Source organism: Marmota flaviventris, chromosome Y (genome assembly GCF_047511675.1).
Source record: "Marmota flaviventris isolate mMarFla1 chromosome Y, mMarFla1.hap1, whole genome shotgun sequence".
NCBI classification, from domain to species: domain Eukaryota; kingdom Metazoa; phylum Chordata; class Mammalia; order Rodentia; family Sciuridae; genus Marmota; species Marmota flaviventris.
In genome coordinates, this window is record NC_092519.1 from 12,696,569 (window position 1) to 12,708,810 (window position 12,242).

Below are 12,242 nucleotides of genomic sequence, written 5' to 3' on the forward strand. Positions count from 1 at the left end.
AATCTGTCAGTACTCTTAACTCTCACTGATGACACTCTCAAGATCTTAAAATTGAGGAACATTTTAGTCATTTCTGTGCCAAAAGTGCCTTTCCCTTATCACCGCACCTGTGAAGCACCAAGTATAAGTACAAATGACAGAGACCAAAGGAACAAATTATTCAAAAACCTGATGTGACTCACTTTCAGGACAGAAAATGGTGATGGGCTAAAAAGCAAGGGTCTGGAATTATAGGATTCATTTAGGATAGGACAGGGGAGAGCTTCTGGGGTTCATTGTATTGGGGTCAGCTGACCTATTAGAGTGAGTGGTCACGAGCTAGTCAGGTATGAGTTCCTTTTGTGTTCTCCCTATTTTCCCTTCTGGCTTCTCTCTGGCTGAGGCCTGGGCTTTTAAATGACAAAAGCTTCAATTCTATCCCAGAGAAAACGGGTGGAAGAACAGCTAAAGATGGGAAAAGTCCCGGGTCCTATTTGCTATATCCTTAACCATGAATGCTTTATACAGTGCATTTCCAATGTTACACTCATATTTGGAAGTCTCATCTAATGGGTCTAACTGCAAGGATTAACATAACATGTTTTGCTCCATATTTTAATGGAGAATTAACATCCAGGCTCTCATTGCTATTTAGGTAGTATAGTAGGGACACATGACATTGTAATTTGTCCAAACATTCCAATGATCAGTACATATATGTGACATTTAACTTGATACTTCTCCTTAAGAATCTCCATTCATAAAGGGAGACTGACCATTTTAAAATTTTATACTTTTATGATCAATTATATTCTAGAATAATAGTTTGGCAAAGAAATAGAACAGTGTTAGATAAACAATTTACATGAATTTTTTTAACAACTGTTATACTTTTCTTTTCTTTTTTGAATATTGGGTATTGAAGCCAGGATGCTTAATGAGTGAACTGTATCCCCATTCCTTTTCATTTTTGGTTTTGAGATAGAGTCTTGCTAAGTTTCTTACGGCCTCCCTAAAGCTCATGAAGCTGGCCTCAAATTTATACTCCTGCCTCAGACTCCCAAATTGCTGGGATAACAGGTGTAGATTACTATGCCTGGCCTACTGTAGTATTCTTTAGTCTTACTCAGGAGTTCTAAGGAATGAAGTGCTATTAAAACTACTTTTAGTTATCAGAACATCTTACCATTAAGCAGTTCTTGTGACAACACCAGGCTTTGTATTTTCTTGTACTTTGGTAATATGTAGAAAGTAGTTTTCTAGCTTATTCAATGTGCAGTTATCTAATCATGTGGCAACGACTTTCTCAACATTAATATTTCTGCTGAATAAACCTCATAACTTCATGTCTTTAGTTCTGTTTATCTTTAGAATCCAGTACTAATCTCCTGATCTATTCTTTTTAACATATAAGCATATTTACATATATTTCAATGTCAAAGAAAAAACAAACTTCACTAAAAATTAGAAAGCTGGTTACTTACAAATTGTTCTTGCAATGAGTTACTAGTATTTGAAAGTTAAGAGAACAGCCACAAAAAAGTACATACATTCTTCGTTAATAATAGAAAAATAAGGGACATAATACTGAGGTTCACTTGGAATGTCTTTATTATAACAAGTGCCATTATTTATGAGATAGATGTTTTTAACACTGACCCATTTATTCACCTCAGCACACAAAAGAAAATGTGATATAAGTAATATTATTTTATGAAATGCTAACATGGTTGTTAATTTAAAGGTAAATTATCAAAATCACATTATTACATCAGGTCTTGTGTTGAAAATCATGTTGCATTTTTCTTAGTTGTATGAGGTGTATACGTATTGAGGTTTTTTCCCTTAGTTTTGCCTGTGAATGTTCACTTTTCTGCTTGTATTTAAACACTATCATGGATTGATTGCATTTGCATTTTGGTCAAGATTCACTTAGTTGTAATCAAGTAAGTATGTTTTGAAGTTTTCTGTTTCTACTCACGGTGTCTATCTTTCTGTTTTGTTATTCAGTTGCTGCTGTTGTCTATATCTTGCTGAAATTTCGTTATAAATTGCATCAAGCAAGTATATCAAGCCTAATTAGAAGCAATTATCTTTGTAATATGTTGAGTATGTCAGTCAGCAAACATGGCAGGTATCTGTTTTAGAGTATGTCTTGTACATACTTTGACAGATTTAAAATCATTGTTAAATGACTATAAATAGCATTTTTTTTTTATTTTAGTAGTCACATTATTTATAGAAGTTCAAATTATTTATCTTTTGATCCTGTATCCTGTGAACTTGTAAGAACTCACTTTTTTATTTTGTGAGCTTCTTGAGATTCTTTAGAATTTTATGTGTAGGCAATCTTGTCATTTTTAATATAGAAACCATTTTATTTTCCTTTTCTGATCTCTATGCATTTCATATGTGCTTCTTAGCATAGTGCCCTGACTAGAATTTAGAATTATGGTCGTTGTTGGAGAACAGTGGTAACGTTGAAATTGTTGCCTTGTATTAAAATATTCAGTATCTTATATTTTAGCTTGTAAGTTTTTTTCTTTTTATAGCTATTTATTAAGTTAAGGAAGATCACTTCTTTTTTGTATTTTATTAAAGAGTTTGTAATCATTTTATAAACGAATGTTGCATGTTGTCAAACTTTTTCTGCACTGGCTGATTTTTTTTTTTCTCTAACCCATTAACATGGCATATTATTTTGATTTTTAAACACTGAACCATTTGCATGGCTGAAATCTTATTGACCATGGTAAATATGTATCTTAATTCTATTTGTAATATTTTCTTTAGAGTTTTTGCATCTTCAGTAATGATGGATTTTGGACAGTAGTTATTTTTGTACTCTTTGTGAAGTTCCGCTGCACCTGTTTAGGATCACATCAGTCAGTATTACCTAAACTTTTCATTACAGTCTAAAATTTCAACATATAACAAAGATAAAATTTCTTAAGTATTTCCACTGAAACTTAATTTTTATGCTTTATACTTTTTCATTTCATGCTTCCTCTTAACTACTCATTTTAACCCTTCCACGAAGGCAGTTTTAAAATCTTTGCCAGATGAATTTTACATCTGGCATTTCTGTGAGGGCACTAATGATTTTTTTTTTTCATTCAGGTTGAAAGTTTTTATTTCTTGGAAAGATGAGTGACTTTCATTTGAAATTTAGATATTTGGGATATTATTACAAGACTCTGGGCCTTATTGTAACCTTCTTTTGCTAGTTTTGTCTATTATTGCTCTGCAAAGGGAAAAGACTATGTTGCCAGGTGGAGAGCAAAATTCCAGGTTTGCTTCTTGTCTTCATAGACATCTGAAAGAGGAATCCTCATCATTGATGAAAGAGTAGGCAAGCTCCAACTCTTTATTAGGCCACACCTGCATAGGATTGGGGTACTTTATTACTGCCTGGTGCAACAGAATTTGCCACTTGGCCTTTGTTGGCTTGGGGGAAGATGCATCCATATTTCTTTGTCTTTCAGGTATTCTGCTCAAGTAAAGTATTTTGTAAAAGTGTGGTTTCAGTAAACTACCCATTTCCTGTTTCTAAAAATAGAGAAAATAGACTTTAGGGAGCATTTTTCTATGTTTGTTTACATTTTTTGTTTGTAGCTTCTTCAGAACTAAGTGTGAAGTACAAAAATCCCCTTCATCATTCAGCAGGATTTAATTTCTTTCCTTCATTGGTTTATCTCATCACTCCACCTTTCAGAGTCTTCTGTTTTATATTAACCTAAAGATTTTAGTTGTACATATGAGGGAAGCAGGAAAAAAATACATTTATACCAGAAATCTGCAGTATTCCTTTTTGGCCAGAATACCGGAATTATGTTTTGCTTTTAAAGAATGCCTAAGAAGGTTCAGTGTCCTTCTTCAGATTCTCAGAGACAGCAAAGATATTTTGGAGGGCTCCACTGCTTTGTGACCAATTATGTTAAAACTGTCATGTGATACCCTTGGAGTATATAAAGAAATTGGGGAGATGGGGACAGATGTCCAAGGCAGGCTGACTTCTGTACTTTTTGTATTTGTTGATTCTCTATTTCCTTCTTTCCTCCCATTCTCCCTTTATTTTGTAGTTAACTCTATAATATTTTTCCCATATCCTAAGTTAATTTATGCTCTCATGATTCTTTTTTTTTCCTTTCTTGTCCTCAGGTTTATTAATTACCCAGCTTAATCTAACTTCTTTCTTTTATTTCTTTTTCTTTTTTAAATTTGGTTCTGGGCATTAAACCCAGGTTTTTATTTGTGCTAAATACATGCTCTCTCAAAAGTTATCCACCAGTCTCCTTCTCATTTATTTTTAAGACAGACTTTTTTGTGAAACATTTATTTGTGTATAATATTTAGTAGCATTTATACAATTGCACTTTGTAAGTAGGGAGTGCTAATAATGATAACAAATTGCATATGGGTTTAGGGAGACCATTGAAATTGTATCAGAATAAGAAATCAGGATTCCCTCTGTAGGTCATTGATTTCAAGCTTCCTCTGCTTACTTTCAATTGAAAATATTTTGAAATTACTGGTAGTGGGTTCCAGCCTGAAATCTCTGTTGTCTGTATCTCCTAACCATCTGGAAGGCTGAATCAGGGCCTATCCTGTGACACTGGGATGTGTGTAAGTGCATATTATATAGTATAGATTATCTGCTGTAAATGCTGCTTTTTTTGCTGTCATTCATTTTAGCACAACAATTGGGAAGCTCTGCTATATGTAAGGGAAGAAGGGGTAAGCAAACTGCAGGATCTCTTAGGGAAGTCTTGCCAGTCAAACCAGAAGATAGAAAATACATTTTAGAAGAGGCAGGAAAATAATCAGTATATTTTGGTTTGGGAAGAGGAAAGACTGATAATATTGCCAAAAGTTTTACTCCATGTATTATTTGCATAATATTCAGATGACTAGAAATTAAAATTAGACCATAGTAGTTAGTGCTTGAAGTAATAATCAGTGACATTAATTTCACTAATTTAAAAACCACTACATCTTTGGTGAACATACATTAAACTTTGTTGTGAAGAGTGAACACCAAAATATGGTAGCTTGAATACTGTGAGATGATTGTTTTGGGGAAAACCATATATGTATACCATATATATATATAGATGCCCTGCATCTAATAGGCCCAAATCTTCAAAATGTTGGCTTAGAAACTGACTTCTTAAGACTCCTAGATGCAAATCAAAACTATAAAATTTCAATGTACACTATTTAGAATGGTAAGCATTAAGAATACAAATTATAAAAATTGCTGGTGAGGATGTGGGGGAAAATGTACTTTCATACATTGTTTTTGGGACTGTAAATTGTTATGATCACTTTGGAAAGCAATAATTGATATTCCTCAAAATACTAGAATTTGAATTACCATATGGCCCAGTCTTCTTACTCATTGGTATTTATTCCAAAAATTAAAGGGAGTATACCATAGTCATATAGGCACATCAATGTTTATAGTGGTACACTTCATAATCACCAAGTTATAGAACAAGTTATAGAACAGCTGCCCATTAACAGTTAAATGAATAAAGAAAATGTAATGTACATTATATAATATGTATATTCTTCATAGAATTAAAAAAAAAGCAATATGAAATTCATTTGGAAAAATAAGAGACCCAGAAGACAAAGCAATCATTAAAAGACAACATAGTCCTGGAAATATGCATATAAATAATATATTTGTATATAAATAATATATAAATATGTATATGTTATATACACATACTGTTATTTTACTAGCTAAAAATTATGTTACGTGCTGGTAAATGGATGGGACATGAAACAGCATGTTAAAGCTGGTCTCAGAAATTCAAAGAATGAAAGTATTCTCTGATATGAAAGGGGAAAAGGGTAACTTAATTTTAATTAAAAGCGGGGGGAAATCTCAAGAATTGAGGGAATGCAAGTAGAGAAGAGAAAGGGAACAGAGGACAGAGGAGTTATAAAGGAAGTATTGGGAAACAAAATGTTCCAAATTATGCTATGTCCATATGAAATTATATCACAATAAATCCTACATTTATATAAAATTAGAATAATAATAATATAAGGGAGATCAGTAAAGAACAGCAGCACATCTGGTGGAGGAAAGGGGAGATTACGGGAATAAGTACTAGGGAATATGATTGATCAGTTTATGTTATTTGTATGTACAAATATGGCATAATGGGTTGGAATAAGAAAGAAAGACAGTAGAATAAAACAAACTTAGCTTTCCTATTTCCTATATTCATATATAAATACATGACCAGTATAACTCCACATCATGTACAACCAGAAGAATGAGATCCCAATTAGAATTAATCACACTTTATGTATATATGTCATAATACACTCAACTGTCATATACATCTAAAAAGAACAGCAAAAACAGATGGAGCTAAAAAGAGATAACATAAAACTTCCATAAATTATAAAAGCATATACAAATATAAAATTATATGAAGGTTAAAGATCCCAAAGACATATTCAATTTCTCAAAGTAAAATATAGACAAATTCCAGGAAGCAAGGAAAGAAATAACACAGAGCATCTTCCAACCCAAGAACAGACTTTGCATGAGAATTCTTATAGGTAAAGAGAAAGGAACATGAGTTTTTAATAATACTGAAAAACATACAAATTAAGGATACTATTACCTAAAATAAGCCAATCCCTCAAAACCAAAGGTTGAATATTCTCTCTAATATGTGGATGCTAATACACAACAAGGGGTTGGGGAGGAAAGAATAGAAGGTTAGTAGATTAGACAAAGGAACATAAAGGAAAGGGAAGGGAATAGAAATAGAAAAGACAGTGGCATGATTATGACATACGTTTTACATGTACATATATAAATCCACTTTAATTAATCTCAACATTGTCTATATCCACAAGACTGGAACCGTAATCAGAATAAGATATATTCCATGCTTGTATAAAACAATGAGCCAGAAATAAATCATTCCTCTCTATAATTTTCTTGTACATTTAGTCACACCAACAGATCACAGCTAACTAGTGATCCTGGAAGAACATAGGACATTAGTGGGAGAAAAACAGAAACATTATAAGATTCAGAGATGTGAGAAAATAAATAGTAAGATAAATGAAATACACTAGCTACTGCCACTCCAGCTTCACAGCTCAGGGAAGCAGATGAAAAGAAAATAAAAGGAAAATCTGTAATCATGGATACCAGCAATTCTATTTTAAAGATTTATTACTAGCTGATTTGCAGCCTAATTCTAGTAATTTGAAATGTGTAGTAGCCTTTCTTCGGAACAGAATTTCACATCATCTCCTGAAAACTCTTAAGGTGCTATATATAGCTAGCAGTCATTATTATAAGAAGGGAACTATTATCTGAATTTGGACTGCTCTGGGGGACAGAAGAGCTTTGTCTTCATATCTCTGGATTTTCAAAGATCTCACATGGTACTGTGAGATCATTGGTTTCTGTACTTCATCCATCTTATCCAACCAGATGACTCTGGCTCAAACTCACTGGGTGAACTGGAAATGGATGTAGCAAAATGGAGAGAAACAGTTTTTGCTTGCCCTCAAAAACTGAGATCAGGATATTACTCTATATGTCCAGGGGCATGTCAAGTCACAAGCTGGTACACACTAATGCTGGGACTGAAGGTAGATGCCCATAAGGCTTCTTCTGCTCTGGGGGACATTCATCCCTATGCCACACAAGGTGGGATAAAGAATTCCCTGTCTCCACTAGTGACCAGTCAGAGGAACATGCTGAGATGGCCTTGATAAAAACCACTGTGCTCTTACCCTGTCTCAGGCCATGCAACCAAAGGAGATCCAGGCAGAATTTGCTTATCTCCAGCTGCTCCTTCTTACACCCACAGACACTTCAGCTGATAATGTACTGGAGGAGACATTCAACTATCCAGGTTCACACAGCAGGATGGGGTGAGGTCACAGTTCTGGGTAGACATAACCACAGTGGCAGTAGAGAAGAACACCACTATTCTCATGCCATCATCCAATTAGGGTCCCACTGTCAGTTGCTCTAGTATATTGATTATGCACTGATGTCAGGACTGGGTTTAAGTATCAGAAGAAAAAGAATTTTTGCCATTGCCTCTCTTAATGAAGTGACTGGGCTTGCAGTATTTGGTCAGAAGAAAATTATTTCAGGCCCTTTACCACAACCATGCAGCAGAGAATCTTATAAATTACTGAACAAAGATCATTAGTGCCTGAAACTCCCACCACCAATAAGGGCCACCATTCTTAATGAAGGAGTAGTCATTCAATATGTACCCTACATACCCATCTATAGTGTTGCCTGAACTACTAAAGAGTCCCCAGTCTTGCATGGTCTATGGGGACATAGGTTCCAAAATTAATAATCGTTGCCAAAAAGGCTACAGGGAAATTGTTCTGTGGTGCCCAGTTAGAAGTAAAGGCAATATTCCCAAACAAAGTGATATCACACAACACATCTTTCAGAAGAAAGTAATTTTGTAAGAAAAGTAGTAGAATGAAACTATGTTAATACAGAGAAAGTTTAGAAATTATACAAGTACACAAACTAAGCTACACACTTTTGAATGATTAGTGTCTTATTAGGAATTCAGAAAGAAAAATGAATAATTTATTAAAACAAATGAAAATGAAACCAACATAGCGAAAACTGTGGGATGGAACAAAAGCAGTAAAATATTCATAGGCAGTAAGGGATTATATCTGAAAAAAAGATTTCAAAACGAACTAATAATGCATTTCAAGAACTCTGAAAACAAAGAGCAACCCAAATTATTGAAAGGAATTGAAACAATAAAGACCAGAACAGGAAAAAAAAGTGAGATTAAAATTAACCTCACAAATGATCACTGAAAACAAAATTTGTTCTTTGAGGAAAAAAAAGAACACAACAGTAGTAAAATCTAAAGCAAAAAAGGAGGTATTTTCACAAAAATACAAAGAATAGGAAGGAATTGTAAGAGAAATAGACAAATTTCTGGAAATATATAAATAATAAAACTGAAAAAGGAGGCAGGGAATTTGTGTATACTAATAACAAGTAATGAACTGTATGAATAATAAAATTTCTCTAAAGAATCCCTCAAGTTTGGATGGCTTTGACATTGAATTTTACTAAGCTTCCAAGAGGAATTCAAGTTAATTATTTGAAAACTATTTCATGGATCTAAAAGACTAGAACCCTTCAAAACTCATTCTTTGAGGTCAACATTATCCAATTACCAAATCCATACAAAAACATAGGAGTTACATAAAGAAATAGACTAAGGAAGAAAAAGAGATCTATAGACCAATATACAAAATTAACCAAGATGCAAAAGTTTTCAAATACTAAAAAAATTAGATTCAACAGAACTTTACAAAGATCTTTCACTATATTAAGTCACTTAATTTGAAGGAAAGCAAGGACTGTTCAATGTAAGCAAATCAATAAATGTAATATCTCACATCAACAAAGTAAAGATAACAATCATATACTCACCTCTAGTGGCAAAAAAAATTATTTGATAAAAGACAATATCACAGGAATGATGATAGAATGAATCAGACATTATTACCCCATGTGCACATATGATTATGTGACCAGGTAATCTACATCAGGTACAATGAGAAGAATGAGAAATTACACTCCACTTATGTAGGATGTATTCAAGTACATTCTGCTGCCATGGATAACTAATTAGAAGAAATTTTTAAAAAGATAATATCACTTTATGATGAAAGCATGAATAAAATTAAGAATCATATCTCAACATAATAAAGACCATTCAACAAATTCACAGTCAACATGATATTTAATGAGGAAAAACTAAAGTAAATAGTTCTAAGATCAGGAAAGAACTTAAAGTGTCCACTACTGTTACTCAATTCAGTAATAAGAGTTTCAGCTAGAGCATTTAGTCAAGAGAAGGAAAAAAAAGACATACAATTAGAAAGGCAGAAAGTCAAAACATCCTACTGGGAAATAATAAAATCTAATATATAGAATAATCAAAAGACTACATCAAAAAGTTGAAACAACTACAAAACAACTGATAGAACTTAATTTAATAAGGTAGCAGGACATTAAATAATAGCTTTTCCAAACACCAGTAGTTTATTAGCTGAGAAAGAAATCACAAAGGCAATCCCATTTATAACACACACACACACACACACACACACACACACACACACAAACCTTAACTAAAAAAGTGGCAGATGTCTACAGTCAAAATTACAACAATGAAAAAAACTAAAGAGACAAAAAAGTTTATACTTTTAAAAATTAATATTGTTAAAATGTCCATAGTTCCAAAATAATTTATAGATTCAATGTAATTTTCAACAAACTGCTTTTTCACCGAACTAGAAATATCAATTTTAAAATTCATGTGGAGGCACAAAGGACCCCCATTTAGCCAAAGAAATCTTACGCAAAAGAGAGCAAAGCTTGAGGCATCACAATACCTGATTTAAAGACAAATTACAGAGTCAGATTTACCAAAATAAAATGATACTGGTATAAAAATAGGCACATAGACAATGGAACATAATAGAAAATCCAATGACAAATCCACACATCTAAAGTCAAGTGATTCTCAACAAAGATGTCAAAAACATATATTGAGAGAGGATAACCTCTTCAATAAATGGTGCAGTGAAAACTGAATATTCATATGCAGAAGATTAAAACTTGACTTCTGTATCTCACCCTATATAAAATTTAACTTAAATGGGCCAAAGGCCTCAGTAAGATCTGGAATTATGAAACTACTAGAGGAAAATAGAGGGCAACAATTCTAAGTCCCTGGTGCAGACAATGATTTTCTATATATATAAAACACGTGAAACATGGGAAACAAAAGCAAAAACACACCATAGGAGTATGTCAAACTAAAAAGCTACATAGCAAAAGAAACAATCAACATAATGAAGAGATTATCTACCAAATGGGAGAAGATATTTGCTAGGTATTCATCTGATAGAGAATTAGCATCCAGAATAAAGTACTCAAAAAAATTAAAAAAGCAATTCACTTAAAAATTGGGCAAATGATATGAACATATATTTTTCTGAGAATACAAATGACCAACACATTTATAAAAAAGAAATTCTCAGTGTTATTATTATCATAGAAATGTAAATCAAAAGTATAATGAAATACTGTTTCTCTCTGGTTAGAATAGCTATTACAAAAATAACAAAAGCTCAACAAGATATAAGACACACAAATGCTGATGAAGATACAGGGGAAATCTAATACTAACTTAAAAAATTTATTTGTTCTTTCTCTTATTCATTTTGGTTGAGAATATAAATTAGTATAGCCACTAAGGACACTATGGAAATGACATAAAACTAAAAACTGATCTACTATATAGCCTAGTTATTCTACTCCTACCAGGAAAATCAAATCAGCTTGCTGAAGATACCTGCAGACTCATTTATTATAGCACTATTCAAAATAACTATGGAATGAATCAAGATGCTCATTAACAGATGAAAAGGCAATGTTATATGTTTACAATGGAAAATTCAGTAATATATAAAAATAAAATCATTATTTGCAATATATTGGGGGACATTAAATAAGCTAGATGCAGAAAACCAAATACTAATGTTATCTCTTGTATGTGGAAACTTGAAAAAATACTAATAATTAGTAGGCACTAGGATGTTACTGGGTTTTTAGAGGCACAGGTAAAGAAGTATGTTTCAATTTGATCAGACCATACCATACTCATATATTGAATTATCACACCAAGGCCCATTTATGTATATTTAATATATTAATATAAAATTTTTATAACTAGATTATGACTGAAAGTCACTCATTGAAATACTTTGGAATGTTTCTTAATTTCAAATTTTTAGTTTCCACAAAGTGATTTTAATTGAGAATTAAAGATTTTATTTATATTATCTTTTAAAAAACCTTCATGGAAGGACTGTTATTATAAATTAAATAATTTTGAGTTTCTGCATACTAGCAATATTATTGCAAGTTAATGAGTATTCTTTATATTGTATATTACATTGGAACTCCAAATCATATTTAGCTAAAAGATTCTGGTTAGAGTGTTCTTAAGACCCCTTCTGCTCTTGGGCATAGGAATAGAGCAGTAAATGAAAATTGTTATTCCTTGCAACACGTAATTTCCTTTTAAAATGTTATCAATCTATTTCCACTTATTAAGCACAGGTAATTAGTGGACTATTGCTTTATATATGCCTTGTTAAGAGCTTGGATGTGGGAAAAGAAAATCATTACTTGTTCTAAG

The 12,242-nt window shown here is 32.4% G+C and overlaps 1 protein-coding gene across 1 annotated transcript in view; it reads right to left on the bottom strand.

Moving 5' to 3' along the window:
• Positions 1 to 444: 444 nt before the first annotated feature.
• Positions 445 to 12,242, bottom strand: part of LOC139703580 (eukaryotic translation initiation factor 1A, Y-chromosomal-like) — a 29,065-nt gene continuing 17,267 nt past the window's right edge. The window contains exon 5 of the mRNA XM_071607071.1: positions 445 to 558. Coding sequence (XP_071463172.1) covers positions 445 to 558 — 114 coding nt within the window. The remainder of the gene's footprint in view (positions 559 to 12,242) is intronic.